Genomic DNA, 24193 nt, shown 5'->3' with positions numbered 1-24193 from the left:
TTTTACCGGGTTCTAGGAGAAATGAGATGAGACCTATTTGGGGGGAAACCGTGTAATCAAAAGGAAGGAAAAATGACAGACTTTGTCCAGCCCCCATCAGTTTCACAGCCTACCTCCATCGGAGAATGAACTTTTGCAAGGGCATTTTATTACTTAAATGTGTTTTTCACAGAGGTGATGCCAAGCAAAGAAAATCCTCTTTGAGTTATATGGCTTTTTCGTTCAGCACTACAGGGTCTTTCATCTCTAAGCAGTAAAATCAGGCAGTAATTCAAAGTTTAAGTTACTGTTTCATTTTAAAAATATCACCTTAATCTTGTAGCGTTTGGTCAAAACTCTGCTTTGGCATTTTTGGCCCCCTTTATCTATAGCTCCATTTTTGCCAGCCTTATGAATATACGCAGGCTTTGTTCAGAAAGGCATTTGGGGTTTATTTTCTAGAGAAAGTATAGGGGAGAGAGGAAGAAATTGGGCTGACGCACAGACATAAAGTGAAGCTGAACGGCTGGCGATGGTTATCGCGTGTCAGGCCGTGGTGAGATGTTAATGGCTTTTTTTGACCTTGTGAAGTGTTAGCTTTGGAAAAGAGTTGGTGGAGATGCTTAGCTGGCATCTGTTTTCTCATTTTTCAGAATGTCAGGGGCTGCTGGGGATCAACATGGACTCTATCACTCTAGAAATCTACTGCTACTCTTTCTCCGTCTGCACCTTTTCCCTCTTATCTGTGACATCTGTGTATTTAAGGGAAGGGGGGGCGGGGTTATGCAGGGGCTCTCAGAGAGGTCACCACTTCAGAAAGCAAGGATCTGGAGCTTGTCTCCACAGCCTGTTAGTAATGACAAAGAAATGCAGACAAATGAGGAAAGAGACCTGAGATGCCCCTCAGAGAAGCTTTGGAACAGGAGGCAGCCAGCCCTCCTGCTGAGGGGATCAGAGAGGAGAGGTGGCTTCACCATTGTGTGAGCTGCAAATGATTAAGTTCCTGGGGAGCCTACATCCTTAGGAGTTAAGAACTAGGAGAAAACTGTCACCCCAATACACTTTAATTAAAAAAAGAAGAACCAGGAGAAAATTAGTCGGAAGCCACAGAAGAGGTCTTTGCTAGGCTGCTTCGTAGACATTATGAATTTGATATACACTTTTGCTCGCTCTGACCTTCCTTTTCATGAGTGACGTGGTCATCCCACTCCCACCGTTTAGGGGCTGTGACGTGCTCTCCCTGCTGTAGCCACTTAGAATGTCTGTGGTTTTCTTCCCTCATTTCTCCAAGAAACTCATTCTTTCTTTGGTGACATGTCTGACAGGGCTTCCAGGGGCTTGTTTTAAACCTCATTCATTTATTCTTTCATTGAACAAATAAGGGTCCCTACTATGTGCTGGGCACTGTTCTAGGTGCCTGAGACACATCAGTGAATGAAAAGACCAAGAGCCGTGCCCACATGGAGCCCACATTCCAGTGGCATCATGACTGTGGCCTTACTAGACACCTGGGAAGATCACCACCCCTCTGCCTTTCCAGATGCAGAATGATACAACCCTAAGGGCATGTGACCTTGGCCCAGGTCTTGGAGAATACCCCACAGTTTGTGTGACCTGGCTTTCTTTGTAAGACAGTAGTTCCTCGGGCACCATGGACTGACCCGGAGGGACCATTGTGTGAACTTGGAGGGACCACTGTGTGAACTTGGTAAACACCTTGATGTGGGACCATATAGTTCACCTCTTAAGAACACAGGCTTTAGAGTCAGATAGCCTGGGTTGGAATCCTGGCTCTGCAACTTCGAGCTGGCTTCCACTGGGCAAACATTTCTCAGCCCGAATTTCTTCATCTGTAAGATAGCTGTCACAGTAGTTCCTATGGTGTAGAGGCTGGGGTGAAAATTAAAGATGAAAGTGTAGGTAAACCTTTTAGCACAATGCCTGGTTCCATGACAACTAATTGTAGTGAACAATTACATGTACATATTATTAAGACTTAATAAGCCATTTCTACCAGCACCGTGGAAGATACAAATATCCTTCGTGTTAGCAGCTTTACTCTGAAGGACACGCAGATGTACTACACAAAAGCCCTGACATCCAGCGGCTCAGTTATAAGGGGGGAGGAACATTAGGGAACGAGAGCAAAGCAGAGGACCAGGCTCGGCTCGGGGCTGTGTGGGTGGAGAAGTGTTGGTTGGAAATGTGCCTGGAGCCAGGGCGGTCTCAGGAGCAGCAGTGGTCAGGGAGTGTCCCAGAGGAGTGTGACCTGAGTGGGGAGGCTTGGAATAGGAACAGAGAAAGGCCTTTAGGTGAGCAGAACATCAGAGTGAAGCAAGAGGGCGGAGGCCAGCTGCGCAAGGACTGGGGCCGATGCCTCAGAGAAGACCAATCAGACCAGAGGGGCGGGGCCTCCGAGGGGGCGAGGCCTCAGAAACAAGGACTTGAGTTTTAATTGGGCAGTGAGAAAAATGTGAGCACTGGGGGACCTTTGCTCTGACTTCACGTTGGGTCCAAGCTTTGCATCTGGTAGACTGTGAACCCAGCTGCCATTCACGAGGCCAGGGGGTGTGGAAGCCTGCAGTTGTGTAGTGAGAGATGACGTCGTTGGGCTGCTTGACTGGAGATGAGGACCCCTGAGCCATGTGCACTTGCTCAACAGGCAGCCAGATAGGTGGGGTTGCCATCCATCCACTCATCTGCCCAAGCCTCCACTTGTCAATCAACATTTATTTAGTGCCTGCTGTCTTTTAGATGCTTTACTAGGCACTGGGGCCAAACAAGTGAATTAAAACATCGCGTGTGTGGATCTCCTAAGAGAGACAGGTTGGGGTTGAGGTGGGCCCAGGCGCTCAGAGCCCTCAGGGACACCTACCACAGGCTCGGGGACGGGGGTGGGGGCTGCAGACAGAGCAAGGTGTCAAGAAGGAGGGGGCCAAGGTGGAGCTTGTGTCACCGATTGGGAGTCTGCACTCTGGCATGAGCAGCGCGGGCCTGTGTTTAGGAGAGAAGCAAAGGAGGAGGGCGGAGGGATATGTGGGCCATAAATCACCAGGGGTCTTTTCTGCTGGGCTCAAAAGCTTTACTTTTCATCTGAGGATGACAGGGAACAAGCAATGGGTGTAAACTGGGGCGGAGTATCCCACACAGATTTGCATTTGACAGAGATCGCACTGGTGTGGAGAGGCTGCTGGAGGAAGGGAAGAGTGAAGGCAGGGCTGGGAGGGCTGGAGGAGGGAACCAAGATGTATTGTCTGCTGTGTGCCAGGAATACTGCCAGGCGCTAGGGATCCCTCCGTTATCCATTCCGGTCTCCTGACAGCTGCAGGGGGCGGGGGCATTATCTTCATTTAGTGATAAGGAAAGGGAGGCTTGGGCAAGGTGTGCAGATCGCTCAGATTCTGGCCTCTTATGAACCTTGGAGCTCTGAGTGTCAGATAGCCTTCCAGGTTTGCAATGAGGGAGGCGGAAAAGAGCCTGGGCAGAAAGCTTCTCTCCTTCCATCATCACAGCTGGAGAGGTGAGAGTCGTGATACAAATTAGGTGTCCCCTTGGTTTGCCTGCTGCCTCCTGTGCATCCTGTCTGTGGGGGGCACTGCCCCAGCCATGTGGGGGATGGGCAGGGGGAGAGATGGCTTCCGGTGGGCGAGGCCCTCCAAGGAAGCCGGGATAGCTGGAGAGACAGGCATCCCAAGGGCATTTATAGCAGCGGAGACATTTTTATTTTAAGCAGATGCCAGCACTTTGGAACATTCTCTTCCTTTCTTCTGGAGCTGCCTGAGCCCACACAGCCAGGCTGGGCAAGAGACTGTGAGGGAGACCCCTGCCCCCCCATCCCACCTGCCTCTCGCACCTCCTGGAGCCTCTACCGGAGGGCTTCTGCCTTTGCTTACTCTTGCAGCACCTCCTCCGTTCTCTTCCTTGTATTTCTTCTCACTTTTCTTGCCTCCTTTCCTTCTGCCCTGCCTCCTCTGCTGCCTCCTTTCCTTCCTCTCTCCTTCCGTCATTCTTGTGTTCTTTCCTTACCTTTTCCCTCCTCATCTGTAAAATGGGAGTGGCAGTCCCTAGCCTCCTGGAGTTGCTGGGAAGAGAACTAATTAATTTCAGCAAGCCCTTTCTACCCACTTTCGAGATGCAGGGCTTATGTCTGGCCCTGGTGGGCGTGAGCATGGACAGCGTCCTGTTCTTGCTCTCAATGAGCTTACCACCAGATGGGAGTCAAGTTCAGATGCCCGACGTCCTTTGTGAGGCCCTGGCTGGTCCACTCTGGACTGCCAGCCCTTGAAAATGCTTTGTTCAGCAGAGTGCCATTATACTTGACAGTTACTCTGTTAGCCAGGAATAGCTGCAGGCTCTTACGCCTCCGGAGGTGGTCAGGCCGGGTACGATCGGCTTCTGGAACACGAAAGGAAGGTGTGCAGGCCCACATCTCCTTAGCCAGTCTATTGGCTGATCAGCTTGACTTCTGTAAGTGATCTTAGCTAACTGCAACAATTGAAAGCGCCTTTTGAATAACATCTTTATCACTAGTGCAGTTGACAAGCGTGGGTTTCATTTGGCACAGTTTAGGGAGACATGGCCAGCCGGCTTCATGTCCCCAGTGTAATTCAGCTCAGTGACAGCCTCCAGCAGGAGACTTTCTTCCTCTCTCCATCTCCCTTTCTCTCTGTCCTCTGCCTCTTCGTTCAGCCATCCAGGGATGCCAGGAAAGGCTTTGCCAGATCCCTTGCTATTCAGGAGTCTGTGAGTCCCCACACACAGCAGTGGAATAGGGAGAAGTTGAATGATGGACATTCAGAATAGGACCTGCCATTTACTGTCCTTGTGTCCTTGAGGCAGTCATTTGCTTTCTTGAGATTTTCGCTTCTTAATCTGGAAAAAGGAACTTGCCAACACCAGCTCTCACAGAGTATTGTATAAGGGATATCCCGTAAGTAAACAGACATGTATTAAGTATTAGCTGTGTGCTGGGGGTCTAGAGGAAGATGCATATTTCCTTCAGGAGGCAGCTGTGTGGGCAGGCAAGTGCAGTGCAGTGCGGTGAGTGAGTGAGAGAGAGCAGCACTGGGTCACAGAGGCAGGAACCCCCGAGGCCTGCCTGGAGGGGGAACGAACCGGGCAAGAAAGGGGGAAGGTCTGAATCTCCTGTTCTCACACTCAGGTATCCTTGAAGTGGCACACTTCTTCATTGCTATGTTAATCAGTTTCATTTCTACTTGGATCCCCTTTCCTGCCAGGCTGGGAGGAAACTTGGACTCTGTCATCTTGTGAATTTTGCCCCCTTGCTGAGGTCCTGTTAAGGGTCCAAGCTTTTGTTTGTAATCAGACATGGGGTTGGGGTGGAGGTGCCGGTCTGCTGGTCATGTCTGCACACACACCGTTGCTTTTTGGTTCACTCATTCCTTTACTCAACATATTTTTATTGAGCACCCACTGTGTGCCAGGTACTGTTCTAGGTACTTTGGATATAGCAGTGAACAAAACAGAGATCCCTGTTGTCATGGAACCCATAGTTTACCAAGGAAGACAGAGAATAAAATAAACAAAGCAAATAAGAAATGTATAGTGTGTTCGAAGGTGATAGGTTTTGTGTTCAAAAGGCAAAGTAAAACAGTGTAAGAGGATCAGGTGTGCCGGTTGTGATGTTAAAGTGGGTCAAAAAGGAGAAGCCTTCAGTGAGCAGGTGCCATTCCAGCCAAGGCCTGAAGAAGACAGGGGGAGCAGCGAGGGGCATTTAGGCGTCCCTGTCTCCGGGGCCCCTTTGGGTCTGGGACCCTCTGCTGCTTCCTTGCGTGGCAAGGTGGTACGTGACCCTGCCTCTCCTCATGCTGTCCTTCCTCCATGAGTCTGTGCTCTGCCGTCTCCCCAGGAGGCCGACAGGAAGCAGGGCCTGGGAATTACAAGTCCTTCCTTGTCTGCACTCCCCAAATCCCAGACAGAGGAAAACTCCCACAGAAATTGCAAATGTCCAAATATTAGCCAGCCTTAAGAGGATCCCAGGCAAAGCAGACAGCAGGGCAAAGTCCTAGCAGTGAGAAGCCACAGAGGTGAGGCAAGGAAGCCCCAGGTGTGTGCTGAGGGGGAGCATACAGCATGGAGGGGGGCGGGGAGCTGAGCCTGGAGGTGTTGGGTGGAGCACACACCCTGGAGCAGGGCAGGTCTGCTCACCTCAGAGTAACTGAGATCCAGTCACTGGTGTTTGCATTGCATGGCCGGCTCCACAAATCAAAGGCCGGAGGAGTTGGCTCAGAGCTGTAACGTGTCACATGACTCCTGCCTCAGGGAAGATGGCATCTCTGTCTTAGGCTCCCTCGCATGGATTGGCCCCATTCCTTTGGCATTTCATGTGCAGGACTTTCCATGGGCTTTGCTAAGCGAGTCAGCGAAGGTTTATTCAGCCTTGCCTCTGAAAGCAAACATGTGACAGTTCGTACATGAGCTGGACCGAAGTTTGACTCATTGTTTGCTGAAAAGGGTTTGCTACTTAACATCATGGCCAAGATAAACAAGGTCAGGAGAAGTTGCTTAAGAGAATGACCTGTGACAAGGTGCCTGTCTTCTTCCAGGCTCCGTTTCCCCAGACGCAACATGAGGATCTTTGCAAGACCAGAAATGCTGCAGTTCAGGGAGCCTCTGTTTAGCTTTCTCATTGCAGTATTGTTTGTTTACATCAATTAAGAGAATTTGTGCTTCGGGGAAACCTCAATCATTTGTCTTAACACATCCGTGTGGGAGGTCTGCTCTGTACAGTTCTAGGCCAGGTCCTGCAGGCCTTGTAAACAAGATCTCAGTGTCCTCCAAGAGCTCACCCTCTAGTGGGGAGGCCCAGGAGGGAAAGTTATTGCAGTGTGGGGGGGTGGGGGGCATGGAGAGCTGTAGACGGAGCCGTTCAGGAGAGCAAATAGCAGTGGTTTCTGGGTAGAATTTTCCTAGCACCCCCGGGCAAAGCAAGTTACATTTGTTTTTCCCTAGCTATTGATTATTAAACATGGAAGAGTTTAAAGACTAATGTGATGAATACTTGTATACCCATTACCAAGATTTGGCAGTTGTTAATATTGGGCAACGTTTGCACTCGTTCTCTTCCCTCCATCTGTATGCACATACACGCTTATTCCCCTGAACCATTTAGAAATTATTTGCAGTCATTGTGACACCTCATCCCAAGAAAAGAAAACAGACATTCTCCTCTACAGCCAACTTAGTAGGTATTATTATACCTATGAGAACAATAATTGAATATTACCTAATATACAGTCCATGTTAAAATCACAACAGTTTTTCCCAGAATGTAATTTATAGCTGTGTATAATTATTATTTTTCAAAATCCAGTCAAATCTCAACCAGTGCATTCATTTCACCTATTTAATTTCTTCTAATCTAGAATAATGACCCACTCGTCCCAGGGTTTTTTGTTTATTTTTGAGAGTTCAGGCAGTTATCTCATAAAATGTCCTCAATTTTGGATTTGTTTCCTAATGAATAGATCCAGGTTAGTCCTTTTTGGCATAGGTACTATTGTGCATCCCTTTTGTAGCACATCAGAAGGGACATGCCAGCACGGAATTGGCCCCTGGTGCCCTTTGTTAAGGGGCAACTGCCATGTATATATTTTAGCAAATGTACATTTTCCTCTTTTAATAACTGGGTGTTATGTGGGGGGCACTTGCAGACTGTGTTAATGTCCTGTTCCCCACTACCTTTCACCCAATATTTTTAGTAAACATCAAATGACTCAGTTATTACATGGCAAGTTGCAAAATGATAATTTTCTAATTTTAGCCTTCCTTCTAAATTTATTTAACTGACATTCTTCTATGAAAAAGAGCTTTTCCTGCTTTACATTTTTAGCAACTTGGTTTTAAAGTTTAAGGTTCTGCCTTCTTTGGAACTCTTAACTCGGAAAAGTGCGTGTGTGTGTGTGTGTGTGTGTGTATGTGTGTTAGAGAGAGAGAGAGAGAAAGAGAGAGAGAGAGAGAGAGAGAGAGAACAAGAACTACAGACTGAGTCCCACGCACTTCTTGAGAAGGCCAGCCCTCAGTAGTTCACCTGAGATGGCCCCTTCCTTTCTCCTGCCTGTTCGCTCCACTCCAGCCACACTGGCTTCCTTGCTGTCTCTCATGTACAGTCAGCATTTTTCACCTCAGGACCTTTGCACATCCCTTTGCCTGGAACCTCCTTTCCCAGGTAGCTGCATGGCTCACTTTATTCTGTCCTCTCACATCTCTCTTAGAGATGTCCTCATCTTGCCAGAGATGTCCTGATCACCCCTATAATATACCATTTGCACCCCATCATTCTGTCTCTTACGCTCTCCTATGTGCTTCTCTGCAGCCCCTGTCAGCACCCACCATAGAAACGGCACGAGAAAGGGCCTCTGTTCTGTTGTTGGGTCATATCATAGCCTAGAACAAGGCTAAAGGCATGTTTGGCAAAGCTCTGAATGAGACCAAAGCTTTGCTCTTCAGGGCTCCTTCCTGATGACCACTGAGCCTCTCACAGCCTGGGCAGAGATCGACGGCTGTTCTTGCATCCGCCAGGCGTACCATGTGCAGTCACTCACTTCGCGCCCAATTATTAAAGCCAGCATAACCTCGAGATTATTCCCCCTCCTTTGCCATGATTTTAGGGGAATAAAAACAAATCAGAATCCATCAACTGTGAACACAGTTGTCAACTGTGAACTGTCAACAGTCTGGTTTAAAATAGATGATAGCTTGATGAAAAACAGTGCAGGAAGTCATTTAAATAACATGTTAAAAAATAATACCCAAAGCACGCAAAACAAAGCGAAGAGTGTGGAGAGGTAGAGAATTGTCCTCAGTGGAGACTTGCGTGAGCAGTGAACCAGACAGGGGTTATTAGTTTTGTGTTACAAATCATAGAGGAGAAAGATTTACTGGTCATATGCAGGAGAACATTCACTCATTCCGACGTGTTGGCGTGTTGTACAAAACGAAAGATTGGTTGGAAATCTGCTGGCACATTTATTTTTAAGTAGGTCAACGTTTTGAATATTTCTGCCCATTTGTGAAATCTTTGGCTCTCTCCATCTTCTCTGTTTCTGTGATGATTGGGAAAGGCATTTTTGTCCAGCAGGTCCAGGGGTCTACAAGCTTCCGGGCTTTGTATTTATATTTAACTTGTGTTTTGTATTTATATTTATACTTGTGTGTGTGTATTTGAAATGGGTTCCAGTACAATGTTTAAAAGTCCTTCACTAATTTCCTACTTTCTCGGCTCTCCTGCTTTAAGTAGTTCTGGCTAATTATTTATTTGACTGCTTTATCATAAAATCAATATAAAGGCTTGCATTTTTCATAGTTCCTCTTTTCTGGGCATTAGTCACAACTGATGTAATTTGGCCAAGTTCTTTATGTCTAACTGCTCTATATCCCGAGGCTGCTGTTCCATGTTATTTACTTTCTTTCCAGGAGAACTGAGCCATCTTGGCACGAAGATCTGTGCTTTATAAACTAAAGACAAGGAGTTTCCATTCCTTGGAGACTCTTTTAAAAAAAACTGGATGGAAGGTATATTAGTGTGCTAGAGCTGCTGTAACGAAGCACCACAAACTTGGAGTTTTAAACAACAGAGACTTATTGTTTGCCAGTCCTGGAGGTAGAAGCCTGAAATCAAAGCGGGCAGGGTCGGTTCCTTCTGAGGCTGTAAGGGAGACTCTGCCTCCTGCCTCTCGGCTAGCTTCTGGTAGTCCCTCATCCTCCTCCCACGTCTCTTCTCACTGTCATCTGCCCTCTGTGTCCAATTCCCCCTTCTTATAACCATGCCCATCGTGTTGGAATAGGACCCACCCTAACGAGCTCATTTTAACTTGATTCTCTCCGTAAAAACCCTATTTCTAAAGAAGCCACACTGGAATCCTAGGAGTTAGCACTCCAAAATATCTTTCATGAGAGACATAATTCAACAATTACACAAGGTGCAAAGCTTTCTCCAGAAGAAGAGTGGGGGCCAGAACAGGAGTGGCTTCTGTCCCCCGAGGCCCACTCCCGGTGTGGACCAGGGCGAGGCAGGCTCTCCTCCCCACTTAGCAGTGACCATCTGCTGGGACTGCGTTTCTCGCCGTGTGTGTGTCTCTTTCCCCTTCCGAGGGAGGAGCGCTGGGGCGTGCCTTTTGCTCGGGCCACATGTGAGTTCTGAGGCAGTGAGCGGCTCTCCACTCCCAGTCCAAGACATTCTTTTATACTTATTTCCCCCTCTCCTCCCTTCTCCCCCGCCCAACGGGAGGAGTTAGGGTGTCCCTTTATCAGTTCCCAAGAATGTCATTTTGTAGTTTGTGTTCTGCTTTTCCTCCTCTGGGGTGCAGGCTCTCAGAAGTAGGCTCGCAACACGCCCTCTGTAAGATAGAGCTCCGCAGACTCTGTTCTGACACAAGTCCCCGAAGCTGGGAAGCTGGGCGGGCAGGCTGACTGCCTGGAGCCTCAAGACCTGCAGGGCAGATGGGAGGAGGTGGACGATACTATCGGAGCAAGTCCTTACTGCAGAGAAGTCACCATCCAGAATTTCGCCAGTTTTTCCACTCCTGCTTTGAGCGTATTGTAAGAGAGCAGGTGTGGGGATTCTGAACCCTTGTCCTCTGAGGGAACCGGGGATGGCCTTGTGGTGCTGGGGGGACACTTATTCCCCCCTCCTCACATCTCTCTAGGAGAATCCTTCCACTTTCCTACCCTCTGTTTCCCCACTACCTCTTTCCCAAGGAAGGTTGCACGTGTCCTGATGGTGGCAGCCTCATGTCTCTTGGGTCAGTTACGTACTCCCCGGAAGGAGCAGAATCGCCGCATTGGGAAGAGAACACGGGCCGCCTCCTGTTCCCTTGGCAGCCATGTACTCAAGGGGCAGCACGCCCACTCGGGTTTTCAGAATCTGTGTGTACACAGACCAGGGCACAAAGTCCAGCCAGTTCTGCGCATTCTCCCCATCTGTGATCCACAGGTAAGAGGCCGGGGCTTTCCTGGGCCTCTGTTCTTCGGACCTCCAAGTTGGGAGGGGGCGCTGGAGGTGTGTACTTGGGGTGCAGGTCCCGGTCACCCTGCACAGCCCCGTGCTGCAAGAAGCCGTGTGCTCTGGGAGGAATCTGGCCTCTCTGGGTAAATCTGGTGCGCTGATCACCTCTTGGCTTCTATATCTGTTCTACTGTGGCAGAAACCCCAGGGAGAGGGGATGGGGTAAGCGACTGGGTGGGACTTGGAGAAGCGCTGCAGGAGGGAAGGTGCATGCGATGTCTGAGGTTCAGGGTGCCTCTGCCCAGCGATGGGCAGGGTGCTGAGTGTGACGTTCAAGGAGAGGGCTGAGGAGCAGATGATGGTCAGGTTCGTACCTGTGTGCCCTCTCCCGTTCCTAGAGATGCCCAGGCAGGCCCTCACTTACTCCTCCCCGGGAGGGGTGCTTGTAGCTTGGTCATCTCCTCTGTAGAAACCTATAAACTTTGTTTTGTGTTTTATCATAAAGCATCTGACACATAAACATCCATGTATGTGTTATTCATGTAAGTTGCCAAACCCAGTGACAAAACCAAAGCCTCAGAACCTAACACCCGCCCTGTGAAACACCCACGCCCAGTTTTCACAGTGCTCCTGTGGGCTGACGTTGTCCTCCTGCTCCCCTTCCCCAAGGTAACCCCTGTCTTGATGGGGTTTGTCACACACGCCGTTTTCAAGTCGCTTTTACCACACATCTATGTAGCTCTACCTAGTGTGTTTTGAGCATTATACAAAACGTACTTGCAGCCCTTGAGCTTCATTTAAATGCCACATATTGTCCTAGAAGACAAAAAGCAGATCTGTGCCCTTGAAACATGGATTTTCATCGGAGCAGATAAATCCTGTTTTCTCTGGTGGCATCTTTCTGAGTCAGGGAGGAGGCCCAGCTGTCTCCACAGATTGCGACAGTGGCAGTACAGGTGATGGGGCACTGGGGCCAGCTAAGGAAGCCGAGTTACCAGAACGATAGTCCACAGGGGCTCCTAGGGAAGGACCCCCAGACAACTGGTATTCTGGGCATCCAGGAAGCAGATGGACTAACTCGGACTCCAGGGAAAGACTGAGGTGAGCAGGGAGGCTGTAAGGCCAAATGCTGCATGTGAAGTTCAAGGAGAGGGCTCAGGAGCAGAAGACAGTCAGGGATGGCTCGCCACGCACATCTCAGGTACTGAGCTCCAGCACCTGCACTCCTGTGCAGCCCTGTTGGTAGCTCCTGGTGGCCGCAACAGAGGTTTAGAACAGCAGAGGGAACCTGCCACTGTTCCTTCTGCATTTATCATTCAGCAGCTATTTCCTGAACACCTACTATGTGCCAGGGGTGTACGTGTGTCATATCATGCTAGAGATAGGACAGTGACTGAGACCTTTTCCAGCTGTTAAGTACTTCATGGTCTTGCAGGAAGTCAGTTGTTCTGTCAGTCAGCTTTTGCTCAGTTGTGCTATGGTGATAAATGGTCCCCAAACATCGGTGGCTTACAAGAGCAAACAGCCATTCCTTGTGCATGTTGCATGTTAGCTTTAGCTCTGTTCCATGTCCTCTGCCTTCTGGGTCCCAGGCAGAAGGAGCAGCCTTTATCTGGCACATGTCATTTTCACGGTAGAGGGAAGAGCAAGATAGGTGATGAAACCAAGCAGTGGTTCTTAAAACATCAGACCTGGTTGCATCACTCCTGCTCACAGTCCACTGGCTAGAGCAAGTCTTGTGACCACCAGGACTGATGTCACTGGGGAGAGGAAGTCCACTGTCCCACAGGACGGTGCTGTGCTGTGAGACACACAGGGCAGTGAGCAATGTGTAGATTCCTCTTTCTGGGGGGCTGGAGAAAGTTGGGGGAAATATTACAGCCTATCACAGGTAGAAACAGGCAGTTACAGTAGCAGTATGATAAAGCTTTATGGTAAGTAAGTGTAATCAACTTTGACTTTACAAAATAAATTTTTATATAAAAATATAGTTTCCCCTAAATTAGCTTTAAGGATTCCGTTGACAAAATAGTTTGAGAACTGCCAGTCTGAAACCGAGGATTGTTCCAGAAAGCTGATCCAGGGGAGAAGAAGGAGGTAGGCCTGGCCCTGGACCTGCACACAAGCTCTGCTATTGGAAACAAAGCTTCTTATAGTGGTGACCCACCTGCCACCCTCCAGCGCTCCTCTTGGCTTATCTTCTGTCCATTTGACTGTCTGCAGGCCTGTCCATATTGGCAGGTCTCTTTTGTCCTGCATCCCTACATAGACACATAGCCTGCCTCTCCTCACAGTCACGTCCATGTGCCTTTAGAAGAACTCCCTGTTTTTTGCTTCCTCCTTAAGTCAGTTGATGTTTGAGGCCCGAGTCACAGCTTTCTTTCATACAGCCTGCACACCTCCTGCTACCACACCAGGCACATATGAGACACCTAACAAATATGTACAAAAGGGAGTTTTGCCTGACGAGGAAGCCAGCACCCTGCAGACCTGTCTGTTGCTCTCTCTCCACAAGGGTGGGCAGCGGCTATGTGGGTGAGAGTGGAGTGACACCAGAGTGACTCCAGCACATAGAGAACTGGGTAGAAAGCACGCTTTGCCGTAGTTTGTAATTGGTATGGAGACTGAATAGCTCTTCCTCTCACGACGAGCCACTGTTCCTCTGCGCTCACGTGTGCTGCTTTGCAAATGCCTTTTCCAAAGATATGCATTAGTGTTTTCCAAGGGTGAGGGCTGTGTCTCCTCTTTTCTGTCTTTTAAAAGATTCCCCTTGGCACCTGATAAGGGCGGCATGCACAGGGGGTAAAATTTGCCTATCTCCCCTTCCTTTGAAGCTCCGCCAGCCAGATACAAACACAGTCCCGGACCTGTGGGTCTTTGCAGAAAACTGATTACACACAGGCCTTGATCTTGAGAATTTTACAGTAAAGGATGAGCTCTCAGGCAACTCAGATCCAGGCCAATAGCAACACAGAGGACAGCGCAGCTGTCTGTTCTCTCCAGCCCACCCACAAGCTCACCCACATGACAGAAACAGTGCAGTGGGGCCATGAGGTGCTTCCTCCTGGTGTCCGACGGGCTGTGAATCCTGGCCCCACCCCTGTGAGCGTCAGGATCCTTTACACATTATCTGACCTCTCTGAGTCTCTGTTTCTTATTCCCTGATGTAGGAATAATAAAAAGCCTCTTGATTGTTGTGACGTTTTGCGCCTGTAAATAACATCCTTCTTTCTTGCTTGTGTTCTGAATCAGGTGAGCCTTAAGAGTAAAGAGCTGGCAGAAAGGGGCCCAAATACTACCACTGCTACTGAGAAAGCGTTGACAAGACGACAGGTGGCTTTGGGCTTCCATGGTGAATGGAGAATTAGGCAGACACTTCCGGTAGTCACTGGCTGCCTAAGCATCCACAGGTGTCCTCCAGGGAGGGGGGAACACTGTGCAAACTTAGGTTTAGGGGGTTGAAGCAAAAGCGCTCAGTTCTCACTTGTTCCCAAGATAGATGATAACGCTGGGGGGGGGGGGGGGGGCGCTCTGCTGGCAGACCTTTCCTACCGTGTTTCCCCGAAGAGAAGGCCTGGCCAGACCATCAGCTCTAATGCGGCTTTTGGAGACATTAATATAAGACCCGGTCTTATTTTAATATAATATATAAGACTGGGTATAATATAACATAATATAATATACCGGGTCTTATATTAATGTTTGCTTCAAAAGGCTCATTAGAGCTGATGGTCTGGCTAGGTCTTATTTTCGGGGAAACACGGTAGGTGGGAACAAGGAAACTGGAGAAGCCGCCTCCTGCTGTGAGGTCCGGGTTCTTTGTGGGGCCTGTGGGATTCCAAGATGTCCTTTCAGACTGATACTTTTATTAACAGTTCCCGCTGAGTTGCCAATTATTCGAGTCAGCCTTGCAGTGCTTCTGCTGTGCTTTTAGACATTATCCTATGCATTTGGAAAAACATAAAAAGCCATTTCTTATGTAGTGTTCTGTAATCCAGACTTTCAACTGAGATGGACCCCTCTGTTCTCTGTCTTTGCTCCTGTGGGCCTAACGGTGATTAGAGGGGCACGAGCTCTTTCCTGAGGCCTGTCCTGTCTCTCTTTTGCAGTGCAAGATGGAGTTCCATGCTTGTTCTACTGGCAAAAGCCTCACTACCCTCTGCGATGGGCCCTGTCCATGTCTCCCGGAGCCTGAGCCACCGAAGCACAAGGCAGAAAAGAATGGTGAGTGGGGACTGCAGGAGACTCTACGAAGGAGGGATAGGTGGTACGAAGGGCTGGTATGGTTCAGCTGTGCCCAGATGCTGGCAGCGTGGCATACCTCAGAGCCAGGCTGGGGAGAGGGGCTTACATGGCATGTACTGCAGCTTGTTTATGGACTGCCTTCAGCTACCATTAAAAAGGAAAAGGAGAGCCTAGAGTCTTTGAAATTAATTCTGTTAGACCAAGATATGCACTAGGTCCTTTGAGAGGTCAAATTGGCTATGGTGTGGGAAGGTCAGGTGTTTTCCGCATCTAAGACCAGGGCCTGCCCTGGGGTACATCTTGGTCTGCCTTGAACTCTAATCTCTAAATCCTTTGAACTTCTCAAGGCCAAATTTCAAAACAGAGACTGCAGAGATGTCATAATGGTGGAGAGTACCTCCCCCCCCAAAGGCATTTCCTTATTTATACATTCTGCTTGGAATACAGCACAGAGCCAAAGGACACATGAATGGAGACTACCTCCCCGGGGGCAGCTGTTTCCCCTCCATGGCAGAGAAGGGCAGGATGGTTGGCCTTATTTGTATGTTTTCATGGTGGAGAAAGTAATGTCGTCCCGCTGGTCTCAGTTCCTTTTTGAGGCTTCCCTAATGAGACCCACGATAGAAGTTTGCATTTTCCTTCTGCGGAGCTGGGCTTTTTCAGTTGTGACTGGCTAGTCCATGAACAACGTTGCACGTCTCTGTGTGTGCACGTATACGCACGCACGTGCCTTCTAAAGTGTCTTCTGTTTGTAACAGGAAGAGGAATAGGGTGTGTTTATCCACTTGCCTCTTTTTAAGTCGTATTGTGTTTTCTAGGGCACACAGATGCTGTTCCAGTCTAAATGTGTGCATGGTGGTCACTGTGGAAAGTGTGTTAACGGGCTCTGTGGGAGGTTTTACTCAGATGTGGAAGGATCTTGTAAACCATAAACCACTGTGGTCACAGCTAATCTCCATAGAGTCCTCTTGATTACCAAAAAGCTCATCTCATTGCTCTGTGACCTGATTCATTTCTACAGCTGCAGAAATATTAACTAATAAGTCCCTTGTTGTACGGACAGAAGACTTAGAGCCCTGTGGTGTTAAGCGACTAGAATCCAGACAATTAACTTCTGTGTGGAGATTTCTTAAGAATCTTCGTAGGAAGTTTCGATAGCCTCTATTCAGGTATATTGTTTATTGCTTTTACTTATGCTTCTATTCTGAGGCATGGAAACCAAACCAAGAGACTCATCTCCACCATGTAGCCTGTAGCATCTGTAGTATAAATGGGGGTGAACGCATCTCTCGTCAAGGGTGTCCAGCTCTGCTAAGGCTTCCTGACTTGCCATCTTAACGTAACAGACCAGTTTTCTGGGAGGGCTTCGTGCTTCTATGGCCCTTATTTCTTAGTGGTGGGCTTGTCATACCTGATTAAATGGATTCACTCTCAAATTCCAGACTGCACCATCCACATGGTCAATTATGTACTGGCAAAAATTAGAACACGTTTTTCTTGGACCTACGCGAGTAACTGCATTGCCATTAAAAGTAAAGAGACTCAGAAAACAATGCTGTTCCTGAATTGGAGAGCTCGATGGGAAGAATACTGCCTAAAAGGGTTTCATTTCAAATTGTGTGTAAAAGCAAAAACTACTAAGTTAACAGTGAGAGCTAGCTCAGGAAGGAAGAGAAAGAAGCTCATCATATACCTCTCCGAAATGAGAGCAATAAAATATTATAACAATACTGTTCCAAAACAAATAATCCAAATTATGTTTCCCTTATCCGCCCTTTCAGTTCTCTATCATCATTTTGTATTCCATTGGCTCTTGGGTCAAGTTTGCTTTTATGAAGTCATCTGCCTCTGGAAGGAGTCCTGGAACTCCACACTGAGTCTCTAATACCGTCTGGAATTTGTGTAAGAAATATCACTGTGGAAGCCTGTGACAATGAATCTGTTGCTTGAAGTATCGCTCAGACGTGGTATAGTTCTTTCCATGAGGCTCTGAGACTGTCCGTCTTGGTTAAAGACCCAATTTCTGGGCTGTGACTTAACAGTAGTGTTTTTATATACGCATGAGGGGAAGCAGAAACTGTCTGGAGGATAAGGACATATTATGGGCAGTGAGGGCCCTGAGAAATCCCTAGGGCCGTTATGTGAAATGATTAAATTAATCACATTTTACCTGGACCAAATTAATCAAGGGAAGGCTGACCTTTTCCTTTGATTTGACAGTTCTTTCCATGCAGCTCTCACCATAGTCTGTGATGGGCAATGAGTACTGAGCTGAGGTTGTAGTACTTGGAAGGAGGAGGAAGGGATGGGTGGGAGAGAGAGGTCAGAGGTGAAATGAAAGGCAGCTTTCTTTTGGCCACTCAGCTGTGGGGGTGGACAGAGGGGGAGAAGGGACCATGCTGTCTACCTCCCCTTACCTGCAGCTGCCCCTCCCCTTACCTACAGCTGCAGGCACTGGGAGTAGCCGTCTTTACCTTCCTGAGACACACCTCGGCTCTGGACTGTGTCAGGAACCATCTTGTTTCTGTGTCTCTTGCAGAAATGATGTTTCATATAGTCTCACAAATACAGGTGTATCAAAATGTGGCATTATTATTGTTGTCGATATTTTCTTTTCTTAGCTGTTTGAACCTTGGTTCTATTTGGTAATAAAAGCATGAAAGAAATCCCCTCTAGGTCCATTCTGTCACTTCAGGGTTGTATCTAAATTCTAGGAAGTAGGGGGTGGGTGGGGGCTTATGAGCTGTGATATTGGTGGGAAGTTGTCTCCTGGGGTTGTCGTTTTTTGGCATCCGCCTTTACAGAGTTCTTGCCGTCTTCAGTTAGTTGGCCTGCAGTGTTCTTCCTCACAGCGTCCAGTGAGAGATGTTTGGGATCCCAACCACGACTTCCGCCCACCATGTCCGTTACGGTCATGCTGACTCCTCTCTCTTCTATGTGCTACTCTTCTGGGTGTGCTAATCCTCATACAACCCCTCCCTGGCCCCCTTCAGGGCCACAGGAAACTTGAGGATGCCCTTCTCTGATCTCCTGGTGTCAGGAAGGACTGTAGCGAGGTTGTTATCTCAAGCTCTCTTTCCTTGGATCTGCCTGGCAGCCATTTCTAGTCCATGCAGAGGGTATTTTTATGAGGCTTGCCTCACACTGGATTTCATATTGGTAGCAAAACGCAGGTCCTTTTTGCAGCTGGGGTTCTCCACCTGCCTGGGGTTTCACAAGTGCCTCTGCCCTGTCCGGGACCCAGAGTTGGATCGGAGTCGGGGAGAACTGTGAAGAGCAGAGCCTTTCCTAGGGACTCGCCTGCCTCCACCTGTTCTCCTTCCCACAACGTCACTTCTCATAGCCCCAACTTTGATCCACACTGGATGTGAGTATATCGCAGGTGTAGGAAGGCAGGGGCTAAACCCATTCTCTTTCCTCTCTCTAGAGTGCTTTGCTTCTTCCAGCCTTTGGTATTTGAATCACAACATACCCAGCTCTTGCAATTCAGACGTCTCTTGTCTCAGCTTTCAGTGTCAGGGACTTTTGGGGAAGTCAAAGCCAAGTGGTTTGATTGGTTGATTTGTTTTCTTCTCCTTGTTTTTTCTGGCATCTTTTGATGTGGCCTCTGAAGACATGGTAGATGGTGGGACCGTCCCTTCATATCTCTGAATATTTCCTCTCACACTTCCAAATTGCTTCACCACCTTGGACAAGTTCCTTAGTTGCTTTATCTCTCTTATCTCTATGACACCAGTCCAGCCTCGAGAGTATCGAGTAATGATTGCCCCAAAAAAAGGAAAAAGAAAAAAATATATTAAACAGAGGGAGATGAAATTGAGATCTAGTGTTAAGCCTGGGTTCCGGGCTTTGTCACAACAGTCTTCCCGGGAAGGTCCTTCCCAATTTCTCTTGGTATTTTCTAGTACCCAACAGCCAGTCCAGTCAGGAAGTCATTTCTTATTTCAAACATTAACTCTTTGGCTCCCAGGTATTGCTGCTGCTTTTTCTTTAGTCCTCAGTGAATATTATGAGGAATGCCTGAAGTATTCATTTCCTGATTTATCTACAGTGGTTGAAAATCTAAGGGGAAAATAGAGATCTTTTACAATTAGAGTCTTTACGATACATTTTTATGTATTTATTTTAAGATTTTTATTAAAATACAGCTAACATACAATATTATATTAGTATGTATACACCAGTTATTTGACATTTATGTACCTAAAGAAGTAATAACCATGAGAAGTCCAGCAACCATCTGACACCACCAGACCTGGTATCACAATATTATTGACTATATTCCCTATACTGTACATTACATCCCCATGACTTGTTTGTTTTATACCTGGAAATCTGAACGTCTTATTTCCCTTAAAACTAGCCACGCTTCTCCCTTTCCAAACCTGAGCCTGTCCCCACTCTGCCTGCCCTCCCTCTTTCACAGAGACAAAACATGCCCCCTTGGCCTGGGCTTGGCAGCTTTGTCCATCTGGAGGAAGGGTTTGGAGCTCCCTCATTGCTGAGGTGAAAACTTTGCAGTTGTAGGATGTAAGACATCAGATCAGGAAAGACCTCACTTATCTTGTTCTGTATGATGTTGAGGGTACCCTTGTGTTCTTACAAGGTGCCTCAGATGTCCCCATCAGGACCAGGGGAGAGTCTCCAGCCTCCCCCCTAGTGACTCCATTTTTATGCCTTACCACGTTAGGTGACATCTCTAGGAAATGAGTTTGACCATTAGTGATCCTTATTCAGTCCCCATTTACCAGAAGAGGAAACCGGAGACCCACTAAGAGAAGGAATCTTGCCTGAGGTCAGACAGGGATTGTGGTGGAGCTGGGACAGAGCCTGGGCCTCGGGACCCCCAGCCTTTGTTCCCGCTGTGTGTACGTCCTTACGTCCTGGTCAGCAGAGTCTTCAGCCTGAAGATGGTAGAGGGTCTGCAGCTGAGATTGGTGGTAGTTAGGTTTAATTTCTCCAGGGTCTGAGGTCACTTGCCCAGATCTTAAAGTGTCAGTCATCAGGCAGAGAATGTTATTGTGTCCCCCACCAGCGATGTTTTGAATGACATTTGAGGAGGAAGTAAAACAACACGATCTCTAAGGACAGTTCCCTCTTTGCTTCTGTTGGCACAGATTAGCTTTTGGAGAAAGGGTCTGGGTGGAGCCAGTGAACCTCAAATTCTGGAGAAAGCTGTGGAACTGTAACCCTTACCGGCCTCACATGTGCTGGGAGGTGGGGCAGATTGGGGCCATGTGGGGTCCAGGCAGGGGAGGAAAGAGGATGCAAGTCTTCCCAGCAGGACATGTTAAAGAGAAAATAACAACTTCCCTCCAGCTGAGCTATTTGGAACAGTAGAAAAATAGCCTGCAATGACTTTCTTTTCTCAAATGGTGATTTCAACCTAAGGGCTAGCTTCTGGGGAAAAAAAGTCTTGGGTTGACGGATGGTTGTCTAATTCCATTACTTATCATAAGTGGAGTTGGGGAAATGTGTTTAAATAGGAACAGGAGGTGGTGCCAAAGAGATGGGATAGAGTTCTTCCTAGCTGTAATGTGTCGATGGAAAAATCCTCCAAGAATCCTGCTGCAGACGGCTCCCAGCAAAATGGAGATTCATCTTTGCATCCAGGAAAGAATAGTTTTTCTTTCTTGCCTATTGTATAACAGGTGAAGGGCTCAGGCTTGCAGACTTGCAATTTAAAAGCAGTTTATATTAACCCTTTCCATACCCATTCAGCTTCATTCACTTATTATTCAGCACTACATTATAGTCAGAAATTAAACATAAAAAGGAACATTTAATTTTTTAGGGCCTTGTTTTTCTAAATGTCACGACTTAAAAAAAAATAATAAAAGCTTTAGAATTAAGCGGGCAAACTGCATCAAAGGAGAAAAACTTACTGTCAGGATTCTTGAGGCAACCACTGACTTTGGCTTTGAACTCAGGTTCTTCTGCTTCTGTGAGTTCAACTCCTTGAAAGTAGGCCACAGATGAAAAGAAAGAGAAGGGTAAACTGAGGCAGAGGGTGGCCATGGGCATAACTGGAGCCCAGAGAAAGGGATAGAGGTTTGTGCTAGAAATGAGTGGCTTTGCTAGTTCACCCAAAGAGTACTCTCCTCTGCCATTTTTTTAATCTAATAAATTAATACACATGCTAATATAAAATTTAAATATTATGGCAAAAGCTTCTCATATTCCAGTTCCACTTGCTTTTTGTTGCATAAGCTTCCAATTATTTTTGATATACATATACTCATGTACTTTTTAAACTTTGCTCATCCAAAATCAGAATCCTATTCTACATAATGTTTTGTACTCTGCCTCTTTTGTATATCATACATATGTTTTCATGTAAGCACACAGAGATCTACCTGTGCGTCTGTCTCCCTCTAGCCAACCTGCACACGCTGCTCCCTTGGACTCCAGACGTAAGTATGGTAATGACTGCTCAGTATTTCTGTTTGGATGCCAGAGGCATATCAAGCTTAACATGTCCTACATCAAACTCCTGGTCTTCCCCCTAAATCTGCTCCTTCCTTCCTCCTGCAGTATTTACCTGCTTAATGAATGGCAGCTTCCTGTTTGATTTGCTGAAGTAAGAAGAAAGAAAAGAAAAGAAAAGAAAGAAAACCCTCTTTTTCTCACATGCCACATATAATCATGTTGATTCTGCTTTCAAATGGATTTTCAAATATATTCGCTTCTTCTCACCTCCACTGTTACCACCCTTGCGTCCAAGACTTCTTCCTCTTTAACTCGAATGGCTTTGCAATTGATCTCCTGGCCCCTACATTCTATTTGAGCATCGATGGTAAACTAATTCTGTAAAATGTAAGTCAGACTGTGTAACCCTCTGTTTAGGGCATTCCAGTGACTTCCTATCTTGTGAAGAGGAAAACTAAAATCCTTTCAATGACCTGCAAGGCGCAACCTGCTCGGGTCCCCTTGTATGTCTCTGTCCCCACCTTTGTTACTCTACTGCTGCTGACTCAGCTCCAGGCACACACAGGCCTCCGTGGGGTCCCTCAGATGCGTCGATCTGTCTCAGGACGTTGCACAGATGGTCCCCTCAGCCTGGACCACCTTCCTAGACATCTACGTAGGTCACACCTCTTGAAATCTCCACACAGATGTGACGTCTCAGGAACCGCCCCCTCTGCTCATCCCAGGACTTCTATCCCCCTTCCCTCCTTTCTTTTTCTCCATACCATTTTTCACCTTCTAATATATTTGATCATCTGTTTACCTATTGAGTTTATCATCTCTCACCTCATTAGAATGAATGAGGTCTTTGAGTCTGGATTCTGAATAATTATCTGTCAAAAGTTGAATGACTTTACCTCATTCTTTTTAAAGGATTGTCCATGCTATAGATGTTACCGTAGTTTGCAAAGTTGAAAATGGCCAAAAAAAAAAAAAAAAGATTTATTACGTCAAGAGAGTCTGTATAAGGTGCTTACGATATAGTGCACTTTGCTAAGCACTTGATTATATATTTAATTCTTCTAACAACCAAATCATGTCATCTCTAGTGCTGAGGAGAAAATGTGGGGTTGGGAGGCCCTCCAGGGCTTTGCCCGAGGCCACACAGCTAATAAACGACAGAGCAGGGTTTGGAGCCTTTCCTGGAAGTTGTGCTGTTACCTTCACATTCTGCTGTGACTGTCCATTGCCAGGGCAGGCTTCCTTTGGAAAAAGAAACACGCACCACACACACACATTGTAAACTGATTTTTACCATGTTTTCAGTACTCTCAGAATGCATTCCTTCATGAATAGCACAACCTCTCTGAGGCGATTTTGCTGGGGTAAGAGAGTTCACGTCCTCACTCATTTTCTCCTCTTTCTTTCTGTAAGCACGCGCAGCTTTCTGAGTTTATCAAGACACCGGCATGGTCTCATCGCTCACCACCACGTTATGCTTCTTGCTAGCCTCAAGTTTGCAACCTAGCTCCTTAAAGATAAAAACTCATTTGTAATCTGTCCTGACTTCGAGGGTTCCATTGCCTTGTTATCTGTTGCTGTGAAAAGACAACATTACAATAAAAAGTAAATTGAAATTATAATTGAAAGAAAGCAAATGGCTGCCACCTCACAAAGCCAGCTGCTCTATAAAATGCTGGTAGGCCTCCTTTCTCATCCAAGCGTGGTCGTGGGGGCCTGGGCCCTTGGCAGGGTTGGGGGCCAAGGAAGGTGGCAGCACTACTCTAACAGGTGTCATAGTTACAATTTTACTATGGAAATAAAGTTAGAGTTCAAAATATAGCTGTTTTATCATCAGCAGCATCAAGAGTCTCTGTTTAAAACCTAAAAGTGGTGATTAGACAAAAAGGAGGCAAGGACAGCACTTTGATGAATCAACCTGAGGACTATATAACGATGCCAGATAAAGCTCAGAAAAAGCAGGTGTAAAAAATACGGTAATAGATATTCAGATCGCCTGGGAGTGCTGTGAAAACAAAAACAGAAGACCACAAGCCAGATCTCTTCAGTCTGAGGAGGCCTCAGGAGAGGACAGGCCTGGGAGACGGCTGCAAATCGCGGGTTGGTGCATGAGGTGAAGCCTTGTGGTCCTTCTTGATCCCAGGAGAGAGTCCCCGGGCCTTGCTGGTTGAACAGAAGGAAGCTGTGTGGCGAGAGGAGGCAGACCTGCTCACACAGTGGAAGTTCTACTTGTGAGTCTCATTACTTCAAGGCCTAGAATGAGCTGAAAGGAGAAACAGCTCATTGTCAGAACAATTTAGGGGAAGTTCTGGGAGGGAGAGGGACAGTGACACTGGGGCAGAGGAAAGTGGGAGGGGGTGTCTGCAGAATTTCATTATTTCCCAATGTTGCAATAGCAGGCCATGTTGCTGGCAAGCCCTTCCCACCTGATGAAGTTTCCCATGTGGAAGGATCTGTGTAAGAACCAGGCCTCTTGTTCCATATCTGCCTGGGCACCCCAAGAAAGCAGTTACATGGCCTCTCTCCTTTCACCGCAGCCTGGAGAGTATCAGTTCATTTTGGCCTCCTTGGCCTG

The 24193-nt window shown here is 47.4% G+C and overlaps 1 protein-coding gene across 2 annotated transcripts in view; it reads left to right on the top strand.

Annotated features, from left to right (window-relative positions):
- Nucleotides 1–24193, top strand: part of SPOCK1 (SPARC (osteonectin), cwcv and kazal like domains proteoglycan 1) — a 480272-nt gene that overhangs the window by 376511 nt on the left and 79568 nt on the right. For both annotated transcript variants that reach the window (XM_033096540.1, XM_033096538.1), the window contains one exon: nt 15054–15168. In XM_033096540.1, coding sequence (XP_032952431.1) covers nt 15054–15168 — 115 coding nt within the window. The remainder of the gene's footprint in view (nt 1–15053; nt 15169–24193) is intronic.

This window comes from Rhinolophus ferrumequinum, chromosome 24 (genome assembly GCF_004115265.2).
Source record: "Rhinolophus ferrumequinum isolate MPI-CBG mRhiFer1 chromosome 24, mRhiFer1_v1.p, whole genome shotgun sequence".
Lineage (NCBI taxonomy): Eukaryota > Metazoa > Chordata > Mammalia > Chiroptera > Rhinolophidae > Rhinolophus > Rhinolophus ferrumequinum.
The sequence above is the reverse complement of the archived record's forward strand: the minus strand, read 5'-3'. Positions and strand labels throughout refer to the sequence as shown.